Below are 26,049 nucleotides of genomic sequence, written 5' to 3'. Positions count from 1 at the left end.
ATGTGAAAACCATTTCAGGGGACTACCTCTTGAAGTTTATCAAGAGAATGCCAAGAGTGTGCAAAGCAGTAATCAAAGCAAACGGTGGCTACTTTGAAGAACCTAGAATATGACATATTTTCAGTTGTTTCACACTTGTTTGTTATGTATATAATTCCACATGTGTTAATTCATAGTTTTGATGCCTTCAGTGTGAATCTGTAATTTTCATAGTCATGAAAATAAAGAAAACTCTTTGAATGAGAAGGTGTGTCCAAACTTTTGGTCTGTACTGTATATATATATATATATATATATATATATAAAAATTGTGGGGATTTGCTCTGGTAGACAGGCTTGCGGACGCAGTAAAGAGGCAATGACAACGTCTTTAACTTAAATTGTGCAGTGTTTTATTTACACAGACGTAAAGTGACAAAATAACAAGTTCAAGGAAAAGCAGTCACCTTGAGTTTGGTGTTTGTTCACACCAGGCTGCAGCACATAAGTCATTGAATGAAGCAGTAGTCCACGTGCTTTTGTCCGCAAACAATGTAGCATGCCTTAATTCCAGCCCAGACTCTCAGACTCCAACACCGAGACTGACAGAGCTCCACTGTCAGATGGAGGATAATCCACACAGCTGAACATGCTGGCTGGGTTTTTATATCCCAGCCCAAAACCCGGCCTGGAACAGTGGGGAACAGCCACCCACCCTGCTCTTTGGCTGCTCCCAATAATAACCGTCCCAGATTGGCTTTACAGCCATACTAACAGCTGAAGTGTCAGCCTGCAATTGCAAAACTGACACTTCAGGGAAAATCCGGTTCTTACCTCACCGAGGCCAGGAACCTCGGTGACACGTATCTTCCGTCAATGACGGCTCCTTGTTCTTTCTTACAATATATATATATATATATATATACACACACACACATACACACATATATGTAAATGCTGTGTAAGCTCTGCAGAAACAGCACAATGTGATTCTGGCCATCCTTTCAAAGACTTGTGAAAATCTTATGCAGGAGAGAATGGATGTTAGTCCTGTCTAAAGACCAGTTCTTTTAGGAAAACTAGAAAAGGTTTATTCTTTGCATTTCTAGTGTTAAGATTTCTTAAAAATATTTTTTAAACACGCGTAAATTAAATTAATTGTTTTTTATACTGTTTTCTTACTGAATAGAAAATTAAAGACGTTAAAGGGAACCTGTCACCTGGATTTTGGGTATAGAGCTGAGGACATGGGTTGCTAGATTGCCGCTAGCACATCCGCAATACCCAGTCCCCATAGCTCTGTGTGCTTTTATTGTGTAAAAAAACTGATTTGATACATATGTAAATTAACCTGAGATGAGTCAGAGCTTGAAAATATGACTCTTCTCTGGTCACACAAGTAAGATATGACTCTTATGGTAATTTGCATAAAAGTCAGGAAGTACAAAAATGCATAATACTTATTGAATTCGTCTGCAAATGAAATAAAAAGTGTACTTTATATCTTTAGGGTAACACAATGAACTTTTAGAAACGCTCAGTGAGGGTAGCATAGTAGAGGTGACAGGTTCCCTTTAATGGCTTTACTGGTGTGCCACCTTTACTTCAGAGAAAACCATACTTGTCACCTGTCACATGTAATCACAGTTCAACTGTCACAGCTTCTACTCACTCGGCTATTTCATTTCCTGCCTGTGATGTTATGGCGGAGAACACCGAGAACAACTCCAGAGCTGAAGAATCTGAAGCAAATGTATATCCTACTATAGCACAGCTTCAAAGTCTCTTGGACAGCAGACGAACCTCTTCCACTCACCGTGTGGATGAAGTGTGGCCAAACCTCTTCTTAGGAGATTTGTAAGTAATGGCTTGACCTGAAGCAGAGAATATGCTAATCCATAATACACCTTATAAAGCTATTGTTCATTCATCTAAATCATATTATGACAAGAGACCTAATAAGCTAGTTATAGAATTTTTCTATTTTTAGCTTGAGTTATAATTCAGGTATATATATATATATATATATAACCTTTTTCAAGCAAAGTTAATTTTAGCTGAATGTCTGCTTCTGTGTACAGTATTCTCTAATATATTACCTCAGTCTCACATATAAGTGGTTTGATTTTGGTAATAGCAATGAGCAGTCACTGAGATATAACAATGCCCAAGGCTGCTCTCCTGGACATGTCAGCAGCACAGAGGCAGAGTTTTCAGTATCATTATTCTATCATAGAAGAGAAGGTTAGAAATTATCGCCATCAACAAATACAAACATTGGAAACAGTCAACAATCTTGGTTATGAGGGAGATTTACTTATCAAAATGAAGCAGAATTATGCCACAAACTGGCACACATGCTGTGCACTATATTAATTAAGTGTTTCAGACAACGTACCGTATTTTACGCTTTATAAGACGCACTCCCCCCCCCCAAAAGTAGGGGGGAAATGGCCGTGCGTCTTATGAAGCAAATACTAGTGAGCGCTTCCATTATTGAAGCACTCACTAGTATGCTTTATGTGCCGCGAGTAGGGAGTGAAGCGCTGCAAGCGCTTGTAATACTCACCCTCTCAGTCTCTGGGGCCGGCGCTGCACTGTTCTGACCTCGTACAGTGTCAGGACGTAGTGCGCACACTATGACCTGACGCTGCACACATTCAGGTGACAGTGCAGCAGGGGCCGGAGAAGACAGGGGAGTGCGACTTCTAAAGAGACTGCCAGACCCAGAGCGGAGCTGCGGTGCAGGAGAGGTACTGTAAGAGAAGTTTTTTTTTTTTTTGTCTGATGGGAGTCTGAAAGAAAAGGGCTGATATGAGGTCTGATGGGGGTCTGAAAGAACAGGGATGACCTGAGGTGTGATGGGGGTCTGAAAGAATAGGTCTGATATCAGGTCTGATGGGAGTCTGAAAGAAAAGGGCTGATGGGGGTCTAAAAGAAAAGGGCTGATCTGAGGTCTGATGAGGGCCTGAAAGAATAGGGCTGCTCTGAGGTCTGATGGGGTCTGAAAGAAAAGGGCTGATGGGGGTCTAAAAGAAAAGGGCTGATCTGAGGTCTGATGGAGGTCTAAAAGAAAAGGACTGTTCAGAGGTCTGTTGGGGGTCTGACATGGAGGGCTAATATGGAGGTCTGATGTGATGCCCTGATATTTATGGGGGTCTGATCTGAGGATCTGATATGAAGTCTGATGAAAAATATTTTTTTCTTATTTTCCTCCTCTAAAATCTGGGGTGCGTTGTATCATCGGGTGCGTCTTATAAAGCAAAATATACGGTATTTGGCTTTTTTGACATGTGCATGATGTACTGGAAAAGGACATGTGAATTGCTGTAAAGGGGACATGGCTTAAAGGGGTTTTCCGAGATTTTGATATTGATGACCTATGATCAGAATAGGTCTTCAATATCAGATTGTAGTGGGTCCCACTCCAGGCAACCCTGCCAATTAGTTGTTTGAGTAGGCCATGCTGCTCCGGTAACTGCCTTTGCATCTTCCTAGGCCTGTGATGTCGACTTCATCAGTCACATGGTATAGGCTCAGCTCAGTCCCAATCAAGTGAATGGGGCTGAGCTGCAATACCAAACATGTGGCTGCTATCCAACGGAAGGACCAGGGGCATAGTTGGGGGGGGGGGGGGGCAAGCAGGCCACATGCCCCAGGCATAGAGTGTTGAGGGTGTGCCAGGCCAGGTGATTTACATTATAAAGCAGGGAGCTGTCTGCTCCCAGCTTCATCATTCAGCTGAGCTCTGGCACTCCTCAGCAGTCCACACACTACGATGCTGGTATGTGTAGGAGGAGCGTGCAGGCCTGGGAATCAGTCTCTTCCTACACAGAATGCTGGATGTACGCGATCATTGGGGAAACGGATGAGTATTCAGTGTTTTTGTATTTTTTGAACGTTATTAATGGAGCTGGAGGGAACACTATTGAAAGGGGCAGAATTAGTTACATAGTTGTTAAGGTTGGAAAAATACAAAAGTCCATGAAGTCCAACCTGTAATCATGCTATATTGATCCACAGAACAAATCCCTGGATGAATGTCCATCTTCCTTTTAAAAAGGAGTTGGACCAAAGGGAAAGGGTGCGTAGAACAAGATTTCTATACATTGTCATAAGCCTCAATGTTATTTTGAATTAAAAAAAGTAATCTAAACTTTTTTTGAAGCTATCTCCTGTAGAATGTGGGCATTACTACTGTCAGGGGGCACAATGTGCGCTAACTACAGTGAGGGGAACACAATGTGAGCATAACCACTGTGACATGCACAATTTGGGCATTACTTCTATTAAGGTGGCCCAATTTGGGCATTACTACTGTGATGGGTATGATGTGGGCATTACTATAGTAAGGGGGTACAATGTGGGCGTTACTTCTCTGAGGGGGGCATAATGTTACTATTACTACTGTCAGAGGGCACAATGTGGGCATTACTACTTTGATGGTGCACAATATTGACATAACTACTGTGGCGGGGCACAATGTGGACAAAAGTACTGTGAGGGGACACAATATGGACATTACTGTGATGGGGCACAATGTGAGCATTACTATTGTGAGGGGGCAAAACGTGGGCATAACTAATGAGAGGTCACAATGTGGCTATTACTACTGTGAGGTCACAGTGTGGACATAACAACTGTAACGGGACACAATGTGGCCATAAGTACTGTATGGGGGCACAATGTGGATATAACTACTTTGATGGGGCATAATGTGGACATAACTACTGGGAGGAGGCAGAATGTGGGCCTTACTACTGTGAAGGGGCACAGCATAACTAATGTGTGGTAGCACTAAGGGAAAGCAATGCCCTAGATTACCCTGTTGTGCCATTGGGATGGCTAGGTCTTACGTTGCCAGCACAGTGCTCCCTGCTGGGTATTTAAAAGTGACCGATAACCATCCTTTGTTTATGTGGTTATTCTTTTTGTTCTTTCACCACAGTGATCTGTTCTGGTTGCAGTGGACATCACGCCAACACACTAGCAAAACCCTGGATTCAGTAGGACCAGTTGGTTCTTTCATTTATAGTGTACTAGCAGAAGGACCCGGCTTTGCGCGGGTATATTTAATCTATTTCATTTAATGTTTGTGTATGTCATTAAAAGATATCGACAGTATTCACCATAACAGTGACATCTACAGTACCCCGCCCCTTTAAAGCTGACCTACAGCAGTGAAGAAAAATCGCAGGGTTGTTATGGAAACCTGGTGTAAAACTGTGTGTATGTGGAGTCTAAGGGCCTGCGAGTTTCTATTGGCTGATAAGGGTCATGTGACCAGGCTTCTATCGGCTAATACATTTTTGGGGAATATCTCACACAGGGATGTCCTTTTGAACAGCTCACTCTCAGACATCAGCACTGTGCTGTCTGAGTGTCGGCTGCAGGGAGAAAGTCACTGTCCCTCCCACCCCTGAAGCTGACAGAAGTTGATTTTTGCCTTCATTTTTGCAATCCCTGTCGGCTGCGGAGTGGGAGTGGCCTAATCGGATTGGGTTGTGGCTTAGTGGGTCCTGCCCCCTGAACTGTCACCTCCACAGCTCTCCGTTCCCTTAAGTAAAACTGTGTGTATGTGGAGACTAAGGACCTGCGAGCTTCTATTGGCTAATAAGGGACATGTAACTGTGTGTATGGCAGTTGGGATATGAATAGAAAGACCTGAAGGCTTCTATTGGCTAATGTAGGTCATGTGATGCGCAATATTTGCATTTTTTGGGGAATATCTCAAGAACGGTACGTGCTAGAGAGCTGTGACCCCCATAAGATTTATTTCCAGGTAGCAAGGGATACAGTTGCAAGAAAAAGTATGTGAACCCTTTGGAATTATATGGATTTCTGCACAAATTGGTCATAAAATGTGATCTGATCTTCATCTAAGTCACAACAATAGACAATCACAGTCTGCTTAAACTAATAACACACAAATAATTAAATGTTACCATGTTTTTATTGAACACACCATGTAAACATTCACAGTGCAGGTGGAAAAAGTATATGAATCCCTAGACTAATGACATCTCCAAGAGCTAATTGGAGTGAGGTGTCAGCCAACTGGAGTCCAATCAATGAGATGAGATTGGAGGTGTTGTTTACAGCTGCCCTGCCCTATAAAAAACACACACCAGTTCTGGGTTTGCTTTTCACAAGAAGCATTGCCTGATGTTAATGATGCCTCGCACAAAAGAGCTCTCAGAAGAACTACGATTAAGAATTGTTGACTTGCATAAAGCTGGAAAGGGTTATAAAAGTATCTCCAAAAGCCTTGCTGTTCATCAGTCGACGGTAAGACAAATTGTCTATAAATGAAGAAAGTTCAGCACTGCTGCTACTCTCCCTAGGAGTGTCCGTCCTGTAAAGATGACTGCAAGAGCACAGCGCAGACTTCTCAATGAGGTGAAGAAGAATCCTAGAGTGTCAGCTAAAGACTTACAAAAGTCTCTGGCATATGCTAACATCCCTGTTAGCAAATCTATGATACGTAAAACACTAAACAAAAATGGATTTCATGGGAGGATACCACAGAGGAAGCCACTGCTGTCCAAAAAAAACATTGCTGCACATTTACAGTTTGCACAAGAGCGCCTGGATGTTCCACAGCAGTACTGGCAAAATATTCTGTGGACAGATAAAACCAAAGTTGAGTTGTTTGGAAGAAACACACAACACTATGTGTGGAGAAAAAGAGGCACAGCACACCAACATCAAAACCTCATCCCAACTGTGAAGTATGGTGGTTTGGGGCTGCTTTGCTGCGTCAGGGCCTGGACGGATTGCTATCATCGAAGGAAAAATGAATTCCCAAGTTTATCAAGACATTTTGCAGGAGAACTTAAGGCCATCTGTCCACCAGCTGAAGCTCAACAAAAGATGGGTGTTGCAACAGGACAACAACCCAAAGCATAGAAGTAAATCAACAACAGAATGGCTTAAACAGAAGAAAATGCGCCTTCTGGAGTGGCCCAGTCAGAGTCCTGACCTCAACCCGATTGAGATGCTGTGGCATGACCTCAAGAAAGCGATTCACACCAGACATCCCAAGAATATTGCTGAACTGAAACAGTTCTGTAAAGAGGAATGGTCAAGAATTACTCCTGACCGTTGTGCACGTCTGATCTGCAACTACAGGAAACGTTTGGTTGAAGTTATTGCTGCCAAAGGAGGTTCAACCAGTTATTAAATCCAAGAGTTCATACTTTTTCCACCTGCACTGTGAATGTTTACATGGTGTGTTCAATAAAAACATGGTAACATTTAATTCTTTGTGTGTTATTAGTTTAAGCAGACTGTGATTGTCTATTGTTGTGACTTAGATGAAGATCAGATCACATTTTATGAACAATTTGTGCAGAAATCCATATAATTCCAGAGGGTTCACATACTTTTTCTTGCAACTGTATGTATACCAAGTTTAGTTGAAATCGATGGTTGCGTTTTTGAGTGATCGCGGAACACACATACATACATACATACATACATACACTCACCTAAAGAATTATTAGGAACACCTGTTCTATTTCTCATTAATGCAATTATCTAGTTTACCAATCACATGGAAGTTGCTTCAATGCATTTATGGGTGTGGTCCTGGTCAAGACAATCTCCTGAACTCCAAACTGAATGTCAGAATGGGAAGGAAAGGTGATTTAAGCAATTTTGAGCGTGGCATGGTTGTTGGTGCCAGACGGGCCGGTCTGAGTATTTCACAATCTGCTCAGTTACTGGGATATTCACGCACAATCATTTCTAGGGTTTACAAAGAATGGTGTGAAAAGGGAAAAACATCCAGTATGCGGCAGTCCTGTGGGCAAAAATGCCTTGTGGATGCTAGAGGTCAGAGGAGAATGGGCTGACTGATTCAAGCTGATAGAAGGCATCAGCTTTGAAGCTGATAGAAGGCATCAGTTGACTGAAAAAAACACTCGTTACAACCGAGGTATGCAGCAAAGCATTTGTGAAGCCACAACACGCACAACCTTGAGGCGGATGGGCTACAACAGAAGAAGACCCCACCGGGTACCACTCATCTCCACTACAAATAGGAAAAAGAGTCTACAATTTGCACGAGCTCACCAAAATTGGACTGTTGAAGACTGGAAAAATGTTGCCTGGTCTGATGAGTCTCGTTTTCTGTTGAGACATTCAAATGGTAGAGTCCGAATTTGGCGTAAACAGAATGAGAACATGTATTCATCCTCTGATGGCTACTTCCAGCAGGATAATGCACCATGTCACAAAGCTTGAATCATTTCAAATTGGTTTCTTGAACATGGCAATGAGTTCACTGTACTAAAATGGCCCCCACAGTCACCAGATCTCAACCCAATAGAGCATCTTTGGGATGTGGTGGAACGGGAGCTTCGTGCCCTGGATGTGCATCCCTCAAATCTCCATCAACTGCAAGATGCTGTCCTATCAATATGGGCCAACATTTCTAAAGAATGCTATCAGCACCTTGTTGAATCAATGCCACGTAGAATTAAGGCAGTTCTGAAGGCAAAAGGGGGTCCAACACCGTATTAGTATGGTGTTCCTAATAATTCTTTAGGTGAGTGTATATACAGTATCTCACGAAAGTTAGTACACCCCTCACACTTTTGTAAATACTTAATTATATCTTTTCATGGGACAACACTGGTGATATGACACTTTGATGCAATGTACAGCAAGTGTACAGCTTGTATAACAGTGTAAATGTGGTGTGTCCTCAAAGTAACTCAACACACAGCCATTAATGTCTAAACCACTGGCAACAAACGTGAGTACATACCTAAGTGAAAATGACCAAATTGTGCCCAAAGTGTCAGTATTTTGTGTGGCCACCATTATTTTCCAGCACTACCTTAACTCTCTTGGGCATGGAGTTCACTAGAGCTTCACAGGTTGCCACTGGAATCCTCTTCCACCCCTCCATGACGACAACACGGAGATGGTGGATTTTAGAGACCTTGCGCTCCTCCACTTTCTGTTTGAGGATGCCCCACAGATGCTCAATAGGTTTTAGGTCTGGAGACATACTTGGCCAGTCCAGCACCTTTACCCTCAGTTTCTTTACCAAGGCAGTGGTCATCTTGGAGGTGTGTGGGGTCGTTATCATGTTGGAATACTTCCCTGTGGCCTAGTTTCCGAAGGATGGGGGATCATGCACTGCTTCAGAATGTCACAATACATGTTGGCATTCATGGTTCCCTCAATGAACTGTAGCTCCCCACAGCCGGCAGCACTCAGGCAGCCCCAAACAATGACACTCCCACCACCATGCTTGACTGTAGGCAAGACACACTTGTCTATGTACTCCTCACCTGGTTGCCGCCACACATGCTTGACACCATCTGAACCAAATAAGTTTATCTTGGTCTCATCAGACCACAGGACATGGTTCTAGTAATCCATGTCCTTAGTCTGCTTGTCTTCAGCAAACTGTTTTCCGGCTTTCTTGTGCATCATCTTTAGAATAGGATTCCTTCTGGGGTGACAGCCATGCAGACCAATTTGATGCATTGTGCGGCGTTTGAGCACTGACAGGCTGACCCCCCACCCCTTTAACCTCTGCAGCAATGTTGGCAGCACTCATATGTCTATTTTTAAAGGACAACCTCTGGATATGACGCTGAGCATGTACACTCAACTTCAACTTCTTTCTTCGACCATGGCGAGGCTTGTTCTGAGTGGAACCTGTCTTGTTAAACCACTGTATGTTCTTGGCCACTGTGCTGCAGCTCAGTTTCGGGGTGTTTGCAATCTTCTTATAGGCTAGGCCATCTTTATATAGAGCAAAAATTCTTTTTTCGAGATCCGCATAGAGTTCTTTGCCATGAGGTGCCATGTTAAACTTCCAGTGACCAGTATGAGAGAGTGTGCAAGTGATAACAACACATTTAATACACCTGCTCCCTAATCATACCTGAGACCTTGTAACACTAATGAGTCACATGACACTGGGAGGGAAAATGGTTAATTGGGCACAATTTGGCCATTTTAACTTGGGGGTGTACTCACTTTTGTTGCCAGAGGTTTAGACATTAATGGCTGCCTGAGTTATTTTGGGGGCACACCAAATTGACACTGTTATACAAGCTGTACACTGACTACTTTACATTGTATCAAAGTGTCATATCTTCAGTGTTGTCCCATGAAAAGATATAATAAAATATTTACAAAAATGTGAGGGGTGTACTCACTTTTGTTAGATACTGTACATACATACAGTACAGACCAAAAGTTTGGACACACCTTCTCATTCAAAGAGTTTTCTTTATTTTCATGACTATGAAGGCATCAAAACTATGAATTAACACATGTGGAATTATATACATAACAAACAAGTGTGAAACAACTGAAAATATGTAATATTCTAGGTTCTTCAAAGTAGCCACTTTTTGCTTTGATTACTGCTTTGCACACTCTTGGCATTCTCTTGATGAGCTTCAAGAGGTAGACCCCTGAAATGGTTTTCACTTCACAGGTGTGCCCTGTCAGGTTTAATAAGTGGGATTTCTTGCCTTATAAATGGGGTTGGGACCATCAGTTGCGTTGAGGAGAAGTCAGGTGGATACACAGCTGATAGTCCTACTGAATAGACTGTTAGAATTGGTATTATGGCAATGAAAAAGCAGGTAAGTAAAGAAAAACGAGTGGCCATCATTACTTTAAGAAATGAAGGTCAGTCAGTCAGCCGAAAAATTGGGAAAACTTTGAAAGTAAGGGCTATTTGACCATGAAGGAGAGTGATGGGGTGCTGCGCCAGATGACCTGGCCTCCACAGTCACCGGACCTGAACCCAATCGAGATGGTTTGGGGTGAGCTGGACCGCAGAGTGAAGGCAAAAGGGCCAACAAGTGCTAAGCATCTCTGGGAACTCCTTCAAGACTGTTGGAAGACAGAGGGGATATGATAGAAACTTTTAAATACATAAAGGGAATCAACAAGGTAAAAGAGGAGAGAATATTTAAAAGAAGAAAAACTGCTACAAGAGGACATAGTTTTGAATTAGAGGGGCAAAGGTTTAAAAGTAATATCAGGAAGTATTACTTTACTGAGAGAGTAGTGGATGCATGGAATAGCCTTCCTGCAGAAGTGGTAGCTGCAAATACAGTGAAGGAGTTTAAGCATGCATGGGATAGGCATAAGGCCATCCTTCATATAAGATAGGGCCAGGGGCTATCCATAGTACTCAGTATATTGGGCAGACTAGATGGGCCAAATGGTTCTTATCTGCCGACACATTCTATGTTTCTATGTTTCTATAAGACCATTTCAGGGGACTACCTCTTGAAGCTCATCAAGAGAATGCCAAGAGTGTGCAAAGCAGTAATCAAAGCAAAAGGTGGCTACTTTGAAGAACCTAGAATATGACATATTTTCAGTTGTTTCACACTTGTTTGTTATGTATATAATTCCACATGTGTTAATTCATAGTTTTGATGCCTTCATAGTCATGAAAAAAAAGAAAACTCTTTGAATGAGAAGGTGTGTCCAAACTTTTGGTCTGTACTGTATATACGTCCTTCTTTACATATATAGATTGGTGCCGCTGTGTACCCTATGATAGATTTTATCAGGTGTACATATTGGAGGTCATTTACAAAAACTGGCTATTTACGCTGATCTTTGTGTCAGAGGATTGGCCTAATTTATGAATGGAGTATAAATGGAGGATTTGTGCACCTGGAATAAAAAATACTCGGGCCCCTGATTGGAATAATTTTTACTCATTTCAGGCGTAAAACATAGTAAGGCTACTTGCACACTAGCGTTCGGGTGTCCGCTCGTGCGCACCGTTTGAAGGGGCTCACGAGCGGCCCCGAACGCATCCGTCTGGCCCCAATGCATTCTCAGTGGAGGCGGATCCACTGAGAATGCATCTGCCTGCCAGCATTCAACCTCCGCTCCGCTCAGTGAGCGGACACCTGAACGCTGCTTGCAGCGTTCAGGTGTCCGCCTGGCCGTGCGGAGGCGAGCGGATCCGTCCAGACTTATAATGGAAGTCAATGGGGACGGATCCGCTTGAAGATGACACAATATGGCTCAATCTTCAAGCGGATCCGTTCCCCATTGACTTTCAATGTAAAGTCTGAACGGATCCGCTCAGACAACTTTCACACTTAGAAAATTTTCTACGTTTTAATGCAGACGCATCCGTTCTGAACGGATGCGAACGTCTGCATTATCGGAGCAGATCCGTCTGATGAAACATCAGACGGATCCGCTCTGAACGCTAGTGTGAAAGTAGCCTAACTGTGTTGAGGCCGGAGTCCCAGCCACTGTTACCCACTTGTCACTCCTAAATAGTTGCAAAAAAGGAGGCTTGCGACTAAAAGAGGTATAAAATTATCCATAACGATATTATTAAAAGTTACATTTTAAAGCTATTCACCCATAACCCTAAGGCGACTGGGTGGGATTGGGTGAGTATAGTTATTCATTGGGCAGAGTTCGAGGCGTGGCTTAGTATAAAAAAAAATATACAACCGCTGATATTGTCCCTCTTTCTAATTTGCTAAAGTTCATAAAGTTCACAGCTAAGAGCGGGTGGAGGGGCACCATTTTGAATCCTTGCCCTGGGTGCAGGAAAGCCTAGCTACACCTCTGGACGGTGCTGTGCTTGATAAGTTACATGGAGGCCATAGCACTCACTGGAGCCCCGCAACCAACTCAAACAGCCAATTGTGTGGGGATGCCAGGTTTTGGACCCCCGCCGATCTGATATTGATGGCCTATCCTGAGGATAGGTCACCAATATCAGAATCTCAGAAAACTCCTTTAAGATGTGACAATGTGTGCGAAAATTGCAAAAAAAAAGAAAGACAGTCTGTGAATGCACCAAATTTAGCATCAGCTACTGTGATAAATCTGGCACATCTTTAGACTGCATAGTCTAAGGGTCCATTTACATGTGCAAATTATCAGGCCAATAATCAGGAACAAATGTTGTACAAAAATAAATTAATATGCAGTGGATTTAAAAATCTAGACAGGTCAATTATTCACATTTTGTTCTGCAGTGTGTAGATGAGAGTTCTTACAATCGTATCCACTCTGCTGGCACTGTAAACCACTACATGCTTGGCGCACAAACCCATAATGGGAAATCTGCAGCTTTTCATCCCATGTGGGCATACCCAAAAATCGAATATGTCCGATAGAGTTGAATGAACCTGGCTTTTGGCAGGTTCGGGGTTTAAGTGAATTACGTAATGGATTCTGGAATTCAATGCTGGCATGCCAAACGGAATCCATTACATAATTCACTTAAACCCCGAACCTGAACTCGAACCTGCCAAAAGGCAGGTTCGCTCAACTCTAATGTCCGATAATGTTAAAAGGTTATTCCCATCTCAACATTTATGGTATATCCGGAGGATATGAGATCCACACCAATCTCAAGAACGGGCCCTGTCTCACAGTCATTTAGAACTAAGCATTGGTCATATATGCACGTCTCTCTCCATTCACTTCTGTGGGAGTTCTGAAACTGACTGAGGATGCTCACTCAGCTATTTCAAAACTCCCAGAGTGGCCACCAGATGGGACCCCAGAGGTCGCACCCACACATAATGGACATTTTTGGCATATCCACTGAATATGCTATAAATGTCCACATGAGAATAACCATTTAATTTGTACTTCATCAGATTGCTGTTAGGAAATGTCCAAATGTAAATTGATGTAGAAAAATATGCTGACAGGCAAGTGACAGGCAAATAATCATTTGCCGGATTTGTGGGAGGGGAGGCTTGTTACCAGACTATTTATTCTCCCCTCCCTCCGGTCACCTCTGACGCCACGACTGCTTCAGGCTGCGTCATTCACGTCATTTCCGGCATCACCTCGAATCGTGTTCAGCGCCTTCTACCTTCGGGACGCTTCCAGCGGTAAGATCGGGACATACTGCAGGGGGGAGGTGGTCCGGTACTGGGGTTAAACGCTGGCTCTCTCACTTCCCTCATGCAGGGGCAGCATCTGTCTGTCAGGGCTAAATATCGCGGGATCTCGGTCGATCCCATAGTAGTAGTTCAGTGTTCGCATAACACGTAGTAGCAGGATAGGCTCGGCAAGCAGAGCGCATGCGCAGAGGGGCATGATAGGTCAAAAGGATAGTAGATTACATGGAGCAGGAGGGACTTAGTAGTGGATAAAACAGAATGTTAAAGGAAATTTTCTTTTGTTTTGTTCATTTATAAAAAATTTAAAAAAAGGGGAGCAAATATTTATACACATAATTATATTCTAGTTAGGATACTAAAATAGTAGGGGGAATAGTGTTACAGATATTCAAGAAAGAGGTTGCTAGGAGAAGGGTTGCTATTATGCCTATAGGTACAGACATGCGATTCGCTGCTATATATATTCGTTTGCAAACCGTGGCACAAGGTTACTGTTCGTTATCACCAGGGTAGGTGCAATAGGACATATCAATATGTATGACTGATTCCGTTTTCATTTCTATAGGCCAGAGGTTCATCGACCCTAGGAACCATTTTTTTTGTCTCACTCAAAAAATTCATATCTTGTAAGGGCGGTAGTAGTAAACTAAGGTACGAATTTGGGCATTAGCATAGGTGTATATTTGGCTATACTAATTTATCATGTTACAGGTCTATACCGGCTCGTTATTGTCCACATCTCTCGATACCGAAGATCAGAGCAAGTCTGTCATGTCCTCAGACTCAACGTAAGTCCCGTCACGACTTCAGGCACATGGGTTACGGTCAGTCACGATTCAGACGATAAGTCCTGTCACGACTTCAGGCAACGCTAGAGTCTGTCACGACTACAGACTCGAGTTAAGTCCTGTCACGACTTCAGGCACGTTTCAGTACAACACGATCACTAACTCAGTTTAGCCAGTAGGCTTCGTTGTCAGGCTCGTACTACAAACACGATCACTAGCACAAGGTCAGCTAATAGCTATACATAATTCAGGAGCATTTAGTAGGTTGGTTTCAAGTTAGGCTTATCTTCAGATTAGCAATTAAGTGATGGTAAGATTATGGCTAGCAGTTCACTAAGCATGGAGTGATTGGGGGTGTTGGTTAGGTTCTATATATTTTAATAGCATGCAGCACGCGGTGAGGTAAGGGTGACTTTGGGCAGTCAAATGTAAGACATATAAGGGCTTTTCCTTTGCCATTTTAGAGCAAGATGTCAAATAATTCAGAAATCGAGGGCACTCCAAGCTGCCAAGGAATTAGGGATCTTCAGTCGGAGAGAGGAAGCGTTAGACCAACCTATAAGAAAAAAACTCAAATTGGGTATATAGATACACTGGGGTCTAGTATGATATACTGAGCCAACCAAAAAAAAGGCGAAACGCGCGTCGAGGTGCAGCTCTGGTCACAGACCTTGGGTTCCGGCATACCATGGGTAATTTGTGTTTTTGTTTCATGCATTGTTACTTTGTTAATTCAGTATGATTTACTGCTTACACACAGCATTCCTGCTCTGCCCTTGATTGTGTTAATATTTTGTAATCCGCATTTATTGGATTGCCATCTATGTTACCATTGGGGGGTAGGTGTGCTGTGTGTGACCACATTTACTTTTTTGTATTATTGTATGTAGCATACACATGGTTATAGGTTACTTTGGGTGAACTTACAGCTCTCCCATTAGTATGCAGCTTTATACCCAATGTCTGTGACCCCCTTTTCCCTGTTAGTCCGGTATATGTGAGGGAGGTTGATTTTGGTCCCACCACATGGGGCGCACCACCACCCCCTTTACTCTGTGCCTTTATGTTATATTTATTGTCATTTATGTGTCTTTAACCACCTCAGCCCCCTTAGCTTAAACACCCTTAATGACCAGGCCACTTTTTACACTTCTTCACTACACTACTTTCACAGTTTATTGCTCGGTCATGCAACTTACCACCCAAATGAATTTTACCTCCTTTTCTTCTCACTAATAGAGCTTTCATTTGGTGGTATTTCATTGCTGCTGACATTTTTACTTTTTTTGTTATTAATCGAAATTTACAGATTTTTTTGCAAAAAAATGACATTTTTCAATTTCAGTAAAATTGAGTAAGATGTCGCACTAAGAACACTCAAACGACACCAGGTGCTCCTGTAAATTGAGGCCACTCACTCAATTTAGAAAAGCATATACGTATATAGGTGAACAGGGCACTCAAGGATAGCTGCGACCCCATCTTTGTACTGAAAAACCTACCTTACCATTAAATCGACCATAACCGAACAGAGAGCCGGCTTTAATCTCCTGATTGAATACTGCTACAAATATCTAAAGGCAGATCCTGGGAGTAAGTACACTTGAAGGCTCTTGTGATTATTTCGGACGAACACTTGGTCGATACAAAGGTAATGGACTTAATTCGCTTGCAAGCTTTTCAGCAGTGAGTTGCTGCCATTCACGTCGCTTTGGCGGGACGCCGCCGCGACTATTTGAATAACTGCAAAGCATATGACTGTTGTCTCAATATGAAAGTAAAAAACGAATAGACTTATTGCAAACAAGTCTTTGGATGTTCACAATCATTGGATCCAAGATTTACAATATTGGACTATTGAATATTTGCTGATTAATCGAATAATAGCCTTTGCTCTGTCGAATATTCATTATATTTATTTGTTAATAACCTATTTATTCTACTGCATTCTTGATTGTTTTATGCATCAAATATATTTATATTATCAATAAAGCTCATCTTTGCCTTAAATACACGGTCGCAGCTATCCTTGAGTGCCCTGTTCACCTATATACGTATATATTTTTCAATTTCAGTTGTAAAATTTTTCCAAAAAAACGACATCCATATATAAATTTTTCTCTAAATTTATTGTTCTACATGTTTTTGATAAAAAAAAAATGTTTGGGTAAAAAAAAAATGGTTTGGGTAAAAGTTATAGCGTTTACAAACTATGGTACAAAAATGTGAATTTCTGTTTTTTGAAGCAGCTCTGACTTTCTGAGCACCTGTAATGTTTCCTGAGGTTCTACAATGCCCAGACAGTAGAAAACCCCCACAAATTACCCCATTTCGGAAAGTAGACACCCTAAGGTATTCGCTAATGGGCATAGTGAGTTCATAGAACTTTTTATTTTTTGTCACAAGTTAGCGGAAAATGATGATTTTATATTTTTTTTTTCTTACAAAGTCTCATATTCCACAAACTTGTGACAAAAAATAAAAAGTTCCATGAACTCACTATGCCCATCACGAAATACCTGGGGGTGTCTTCTTTCCAAAATGGGGTCACTTGTGGGGTAGTTATACTGCCCTGGCATTTTAGGGGCCCGAATGCGTGAGAAGTAGTTTGAAATCAAAATCTGTAAAAAATGGCCGGTGAAGTCCGAAAGGTGCTCTTTGGAATGTGGGCCCCTTTGCCCACCTAGGCTGCAAAAAAGTGTCACACATCTGGTATTGCCGTACTCAGGAGAAGTTGGGCAATGTGTTTTGGGGTGTCATTTTACATATACCCATGCTGGGTGAGATAAATATCTCGGTCAAATGCCAACTTTGTATAAAAAAAATGGGAAAAGTTGTCTTTTGCCACGATATTTCTCTCACCCAGCATAGGTATATGTAAAAAGACACCCCAAAACGCATTGCCCAACTTCTCCTTTTGCAGCCTAGGTGGGCAAAGGGGCCCACATTCCAAAGAGCACCTTTAGGATTTCACCGGCCATTTTTTACAGATTTTGATTTCAAACTACTTACCACACATTAGGGCCCCTAGAATGCCAGGGCAGTATAACTAGCCCACAAGTGACCCCATTTTGTAAAGAAGACATCCCAAGGTATTTCGTGATGGGCATAGTGAGTTCATGGAAGTTTTTATTTTTTGTCACAAGTTAGTGGAATATAAGACTTTGTAAGAAAAAAAGAAAAAAATAAAATCATAATTTTCCGCTAACTTGTGACAAAAAATAAAGAATTCTACGAACTCGCCATGCCCCTCACGGAATACCTTGGGGTGTCTTCTTTCCAAAATGGGGTCACTTATGGGGTAGTTATACTGCCCTGGCATTCTAGGGGCCATAATGTGTAGTAAGTAGTTTGAAATCAAAATGTGTAAAAAATGACCTGTGAAATCCTAAAGGTGCTCTTTGGAATGTGGGCCCCTTTGCCCACCTAGGCTGCAAAAAAGTGTCACACATCTGGTATCGCCGTACTCAGGAGAAGTTGGGCAATGTGTTTTGGGGTGTCATTTTACATATACCCATGCTGGGTAAGATAAATATCTCGGCAAAAGACAACTTTTCCAATTTTTTTATACAAAGTTGGCATTTGACCAAGATATTTATCTCACCCAGAATGGGTATATGTAAAATGACACCCCAAAACACATTGCCCAACTTCTCCTGAGTACGGCGATACCAGATGTGTTACACTTTTTTGCAGCCTAGGTGGGCAAAGGGGCCCACATTCCAAAGAGCACCTTTAGGATTTCACAGGTCATTTTTTACACATTTTGATTTCAAACTACTTACCACACATTAGGGCCCCTAGAATGCCAGGGCACTATAACTACCCCACAAGTAACCCCATTTTGGAAAGAAGACATCCCAAGGTATTTCGTGATGGGCATAGTGAGTTCATGGAAGTTTTTATTTTTTGTCACAAGTTAGTGGAATATGAGACTTTGTAAGAAAAAAAAAATATTTAAAAATCATCATTTTCCGCTAACTTGTGACAAAAAATAAAAAATTCTAGGAACTCGCCATGCCCCTCACGGAATAACTTGGGGTGTCCTCTTTCCAAAATGGGGTCACTTGTGGGGTAGTTATACTGCCCTGGCATTTTAGGGGCCCAGATGCGTGAGAAGTAGTTTGAAATCAAAATCTGTAAAAAATGCCCTGTGAAATCCGAAAGGTGCTCTTTGGAATGTGGGCCCCTTTGCCCACCTAGGCTGCAAAAAAGTGTCACACATGTGGTATCGCCGTACTCAGGAGAAGTTGGGCAATGTGTTTTGGGGTGTCATTTTACATATACCCATGCTGGGTGAGAGAAATATCTCGGCAAAAGACAACTTTTCCCATTTTTTTTATACAAAGTTGGCATTTGACCAAGATATTTATCTCACCCAGCATGGGTATATGTAAAATGACACCCCAAAACACATTGCCCAACTTCTCCTGAGTACGGCGATACCACATGTGTGACACTTTTTTGCAGCCTAGATGCGCAAAGGTGCCCAAATTCCTTTTAGGGGGGCATTTTTAGACATTTGGATCCCAGACTTCTTCTCACGCTTTAGGGCCCCTAAAAAGTCAGGGCAGTATAAATACCCCACATGTGACCCCATTTTGGAAAGAAGACACCCCAAGGCATTCAATGAGGGGCATGCCGAGTTCATAGAAAAAAAAAAAAAATTCCCACAAGTTAGCGGAAATTGATTTTTTTTAGTTTTTTCTCACAAAGTCTCCCTTTCCGCTAACTTGAGACAAAAATTTCAATCTTTCATGGACTCAATATGGCCCTCAGCGAATACCTTGGGGTGTCTTCTTTCCAAAATGGTGTTATTTGTCGGGTGTTTGTACTGCCCTGGCATTTGAGGGTCTCCGCAATCATTACATGTATGGCCAGCATTAGGAGTTTCTGCTATTCTCCTTATATTGAGCATATGGGTAATGAGATTTTTTTTTCCGTTCAGCCTCTGGGCTGAAAGAAAAAATGAACGGCACAGATTTCTTCATTCGCATCGATCAATGTGGATGAAAAAATCTCTGCCAAAAAAAAAAAAGGAGGGGAAAGGCATCTGCCAGGACATAGGAGCTCCGCCCAACATCCATACCCACTTAGCTCGTATGCCCTGGCAAACCCGATTTCTCCATTCACATCAATCGATGTGGATGAATAAATCATTGCCGGGATTTTTATTTATTTTTTATATATACAAAGTGTTTGCCAAAGCATATGAACACCGCCGCCTACTCAGCTCATATGCCTCGGCAAACGTATCTTTTACTGCAGAGGAGAAATCTCGTCTTGCAGCGCCGCATACACCGACTTTTGCGCAATGCTTCTGTCAGAATGCACATCAGTGCTGCAGCTAGTCGATCGGTTGGTCCACCTGGAAGGTAAAAAAAACTAAACAAAAAAGAAAAAACCAGGCCGCAACGCGATAAATTTTATTAACTTTATAATAACTTTTGAACAGAACATATAAACTTTATTTAACTTTTTGAACTGAACGTTAACTTTTTTGCTTACTGTTGTTTTTTTGTTTTTGTTTTTTTTACCTTTTATAGGACAAACCTCTCCTTCCCCATGGGACAATGTGCAAAGCGCAAATCGCCCAAAGATGTGGCGAAGTACATTATGCACTTTATCCCAGGTGAAAGGAGAGGTTTGCAGCAGCTGTGAGTGAAAGGGCCCTAATAGCCCTGTGTACCTGTCCTGTGAGATGCAATCCCTATGCTAAGTGTACCTGTGTGTGGTACTTCCGGAAACACTGTCCAAAGCATAGGGCAGGGTGGTCAGCACAGTCAGGACAGAAATAGCGGGTGTCACGCCTTATTCCACTCCTGCTACAGACACGACATCTTTTTCGGGGTGACGGTTGGGTTGTGGTACCGGCAACGACACTGGGGAAATGTCGCTCGTGTAGACGGCTAACTACACTGGTGGATGGGGCCACGGAACCTCCTGGATACAGGAGGTTCTCGATGATCTCTTCCTGAAATTTGAGGAAGGATCGTGTTCTCCGAGCCTTACTGTAGAGAACAAAACTATTATATGCAGCCAATTGAATTAAATATACAGACACCTTCTTATACCAGCGTCTGGTCCTGCGGGAAACTAAATACGGAGACAACATCTGGACATTGAAGTCCACCCCTCCCATGAGCAAATTATAGTCGTGGACACAGAGGGGCTTTTCAATGACACTGGTTGCTCGCTCAATTTGTATTGTCGTGTCTGCGTGAATGGAGGAGAGCATGTAAACGTCACGCTTGTCTCTCCATTTCACCGCGAGCAGTTCTTCGTTACACAAGGCAGCCCTCTCCCCCCTTGCAAGACGGGTGGTAACGAGCTGTTGGGGGAAGCCCGCGCGACTAGTTCGCGCGGTGCCACAGCAGCCAATCTCTTCTAGGAATAAATGCCTGAAGAGGACCACACTTGTGTAGAAATTGTCCACATAAAGATGGTACCCCTTGCCAAATAAGGGTGACACCAAGTCCCAGACTGTCTTCCCACTGCTCCCCAGGTAGTCAGGGCAACCGCCCGGCTCCAGGGTCTGATCTTTACCCTCATAGATCCGAAATTTGTGGGTATAGCCTGTGGCCCTTTCACAGAGCTTATACAATTTGACCCCATACCGGGCGCGCTTGCTTGGGATGTATTGTTTGAACCCAAGGCGCCCGGTAAAATGTATTAGGGACTCGTCTACGCAGATGTTTTGCTCAGGGGTATACAAATCTTCTCAAAAGCTGGGTGGCCTCTGGGACGGGAGGTGGTGTTGTCGCTAAAGTGCAGGAAACGCAGGATGGCCTCAAATCGTGCCCTGGACATAGCAGCAGAGAACATGGGCATGTGATGAATCGGGTTCGTGGACCAATATGACCGCAATTCATGCTTTTTGGTTAGACCCATGTTGAGGAGAAGGCCCATAAATTTTTTTAATTCGGAAACTTGGACTGGTTTCCACCGGAAAGGCTGGGCATAAAAGCTTCCCGGGTTGGCAGGTATAAATTGAGTGGCATACCGATTTGTTTCTGCCACGACTAAGTCCAAGAGCTCCGCAGTCAAGAACAGCTTAAAAAATCTGATCTGAGCTGTCTCAACCCGAACTCCAGACTGGGCGGTGAAAGGGGGAACTAATGGTGCGGCTGAAGTTGGGGACTGCCAATCAGGATTTGCCAGCACCTCAGGGACTCTAGGGGGTCTACGGGCCTGTCTGTGCGGTGGCTGCGACGGGGTAACTATTGCCCGTGCCACCGTGCCAGCTTCAACTGCCCTTCTGGTGCTCGCCACTTCACCATGTTGTACAACAGTGCTGGTACTAGGTCCAGGGAGGGCTGCGCTGCTGGTGTATGCCTCACCACGTGATCCGACAGCGCCAGCCCCACTCTGCTGCCCTTGAAGCGGATCCTGCGCAACCTGTGGTCTAGCGACACGGGGCCGGGTACGCCTGGTGCTATCAGGGACCTCAACCTCCTCGTCCGAACTTTGGGTCAGACTGCCACTGGTTTCTACAGGTTCATATTCTGACCCGCTAGATTCGTCAGATGAGGGTTCCCATTCCTCATCCGACTGGGTCAGAAGCCTGTAGGCCTCTTCAGAAGAATACGCCCTGTTTGACATTTGGACTACTAAATTTAGGGGTATTCCCTGAGACTACCCAAGAAAAAAAGCAAGCCTGTCTTACAAATGGGAGGCTAGCGAAGTACCGGAGGCCGCTGCGATTGATAAAAAATATCAAAACTGATTTTTTTATCGCTGCAGCGCTTGGAAAGTGATTGTGCAGTGATCAAAAAAATATATATTTTTTGTCACTGCGGCGGGGCGGGCGTGGGTGAACGCACGTGTGGGCGACCGATCAGGCCTGATCGGGCAAACACTACGTTTTGGGTGGAGGGCGAGCTAAGGTGACACTAAAACTATTATAGATCTGACTGTGATCAGTTTTGATCACTTACAGATACTATAAAAGTACCAATGCTGATTAGCGATACGCTAATCAGCGAATCAGTGACTGCGGTGCGGTGGGCTGGGCGCTAAACAATCGCTAAACTACCTAACCAAGGGGCCTAAACTATCCTAAAACCTATCAGTCAATACCAGTGGGAAAAAAAAGTGACAGTTTACACTGATCACTTTTTTCCTTTCACTAGGTGATTGACAGGGGCGATCAAGGGGTGATCAAGGGGTTAATTGGGGGGATGGGGGGTGATCTGGGGCTAAGTGTAGTGTTGGTGGGTACTCACAGTGATTTCTGCTCCTCTGCTGGATCCAACCGACGAAAAGGACCAGCAGAGGAACAGAGAAGCCATTTAACACATCATATTTACAAATATAATGTGTTAACTGGCTTCTGATTTGTTTTTTTTAAAATCATCAGCTTGCCAGCCACGATCATTGGCTGGCAAACTGATGACGTGACCCCCCTCTAACTTTTGCCGGCCCGCGATGCGCATGCGCGGGCCGGCTAAGCGTGTCATCTCGCGTCTCGCGAGATGACGCATATATGCGTGACTGCGCCTGGGACTGCCGCCTCCGGAACGCGATCCTGCGTTAGGCGGTTAATAAGCTACATATATTTTATGTGTGCTCTCTTATTCTATATGGAGAGAGGAAGTGTTCCATCTTTGAGGTCATGGACTGTGCCTAAACTGACGGCTGAGTTATCTAAGAGAGGGATTCCATTCCCAGCATATCAGCCAGAAAGGCAGAACTTTATTGGCTCCTCTGTTCGGACTCGGCAGGGCCTAGTCTGGATGTAGTGTCAATAATTATGATTCAGATGTCCCTGACACAGCTGCATACCATGATTAATTCCATGACTACGTCAATATCCGACGTACAAGCCAGGCTTGAATCGGTAGAGAACAAGGTTATGACATCCACTCTCCAGTAGTTCCTAGCCCCTCAGTAGCTCCAGTAGTCCAGATAGACCCGCTGGTCAAAGCCGTTAATATTCCCGACATCGCACCATCTCACTTCATTCCGAATAACGTACGTCAAGACATCCTCGAGGGTAAGGACATCAACTTAGCTACACTCCTCATTGCCACACACGAGGTCCCAGATAATAAGACCATAGCCTGTGGGGAGCTCTCGGTAGTCTTAAGATCTAAGGACGTCAGGCTCCATAGGAAGCTCAGTATTCCAGAGTTTGTTCTTGCCTTTAGCTTATTCCGAGACGTAATCTGCTCAGTTAGCCCTCAAAGAAGGGAAGAATTAGATTTGTATTTATACAAGATTGTGGACTTGGGGCATAAGTACGGAGGTTCAGCCTTTTATGAGTACTATAGGTCTTTCTCAGCTAAAGCAGCTGCTGCATTGTCTCAATTTCATCAGAGGATTGATTGGTCAAAGATAGACACGGAGTTATTCTGCCGTCACTTTGTGAGTCTGAAGGCCCCAGCATGTTCATTATGTAACTCCTATTCCCATACCGCTGTGTGGTGCTCCAGCAGCAATATATCGGCAGAATCTCAGCAGGCAAAGAACTTTCCGGTTCCATCAACAAGCAAGATGACGGCAGGAGTTGATAAATTGGGACGACCTATTAGATACCTGGGTAAGTCCCAGATATGTAACAATTTTAATTTTTCAGCCTGCTACTACAGCCAATGCAGATTGTTGCATCTGTGTTCCATTTGCTTCAGGGCCCACCCACGAGTTTCTTGCCCACAAAAGGATACAAATTCAGCATGACTAGGCGTAGTTAGTGTAGATCTCCTGAGTATCTACTTAACAGACCATCCAGAACCTGAATGGGTTCAGTTTGTATTAGAAGGCCTAGCTAACGGGTTCCATACAGGGTTTGTGGCTCTCCCACAATCTTCATATGAATGCAAGAACTTGCGCTCAGCTGACAATAATCCACAGATAGTGTCAGAATTGATCCAGCAGGAACTCGATAAGGGTTACCTTATAGGTCCTCTAAGGCATCCACCATTCGATTGCTGGAGAGTCAATCCAGTGGGGGTAGTATCTGGCAAATTCAATCATAATAAAAAAAGATTGATTTATTGATTTATGATTTGTCAGCGCCTCATTCATTGCCGATTCCTAGCTTGAATTCCTTGATACCATCAGAGGAATTTTCCATGAAATATTCTTCCATCGACGAGGCCATCCAGGTGATCCTTTCATTAGGGAGTAAGACATGGCTATCAAAGGCAGATATCACAGACGCCTTCAAATTGCTTCCATTACAGCCCCAGTTATGGCGATGGCATGGCATTAAATGGCAAGAACAATATTACTTTTCAAATAAATTGACTTTCAGTTCAAAGTCCAGCCCTTGGTTGTTTGACCAATTTGCGAAGGCCTTGCACTGGGTTTTGACTGATAGATTTCGGGTCAATCATGTCATACACTATCTAGATGATTTCTTATTTATCGAGCCCCCGTGGCAGGTTCCACAAGATCTGAATACTCTTCAGACAGCGGCTAATAAAGTAGAAGGCCCCAGTACTAGCATTACTTTCTTAGGCATCCGATTAGACACACAAAGAATGCAAGCTAGCCTACCCGAGGACAAATTGAAGAGAATAAAGGAGGTTGTATCAAGGATCACCCGTGTTAGGGTTATCACTCGGTCAGATCTACAATCCCTCCTTGGTATTTTAAATTTCACTATGCGAATCATCCCTCAGGGCAGGTCTTTTATATCAAGGCTATAGATTTATTCCTCTAGCGCCCGACCAAGACAGTTTAATCCATCTGGATCAACAAGCGATAGCAGATTTATTGATGTGGGACAAGTTTCTGTCTCAGTGTAATGGGGTCTCCTTATTTTTTCCGTCAGTGTCAAACCAATCACCGGTAGTCTACACCGACGCAGCTGCATCAACAGGGTTCGCCACCATACATGGCACACACTGGATAGCAGACTCCTGGTCTTCAGAGGTTATTGATATTCCAATCTTTAGGCAGTCTTCTCCACTCATGGAGATCTATCCTATTGTAGCTGCTGCACAGGTATGGGGGAAATTGTGGAGAAACAAAACAGTCCAATTTTTGACGGATAACGCAGTTGTGGTGGAAATTTTAGCTAAAGGCAGATCTGCTTCCTTGGAAATAATCTATTTTGTTAGAAGATTCGTATGGCTGGCCTTGCAATATCAATTCAATCAATTCAACTTTGTGTGTTCCCACATTAGTGGTCAAGTAAACATAGCGGCAGATGCTCTGTCTCGACTTAACACTCCGTTTTTCTTCCAGGTTTTTCCAGAGGCAGACCCAATGCCATCGGCAACTCCTCTTTACTCAGAACTGGTGATGTACTAGCTCTCCATCTGAATGCAGCCCGAGGTCTTATTTGCCAGTCCTTATCCAGCAATACACGTAGAGTGTATAATACGGCATGGGCCTTATTTATTAAGTTCACAGAGACATACCCATCAGCAGGCACAGGTCGTATC

At 43.3% G+C, this 26,049-nt stretch overlaps 1 protein-coding gene across 2 annotated transcripts in view; it reads left to right on the top strand.

Annotated features, from left to right (window-relative positions):
* The first annotated feature begins 1,646 nt into the window (after positions 1-1,646).
* The window catches only part of DUSP13 (dual specificity phosphatase 13), a 59,350-nt gene continuing 34,947 nt past the window's right edge, over positions 1,647-26,049 (top strand). For both annotated transcript variants that reach the window (XM_040436074.1, XM_040436073.1), the window contains exon 1: positions 1,647-1,836. In XM_040436074.1, coding sequence (XP_040292008.1) covers positions 1,682-1,836 — 155 coding nt within the window. In that variant the 5' untranslated portion in view covers positions 1,647-1,681. The remainder of the gene's footprint in view (positions 1,837-26,049) is intronic.

Source organism: Bufo bufo, chromosome 6, assembly GCF_905171765.1.
Source record: "Bufo bufo chromosome 6, aBufBuf1.1, whole genome shotgun sequence".
NCBI classification, from domain to species: domain Eukaryota; kingdom Metazoa; phylum Chordata; class Amphibia; order Anura; family Bufonidae; genus Bufo; species Bufo bufo.
Note: the sequence above shows the minus strand (reverse complement) of the source record. Positions and strands in the feature narration are given on the sequence as shown.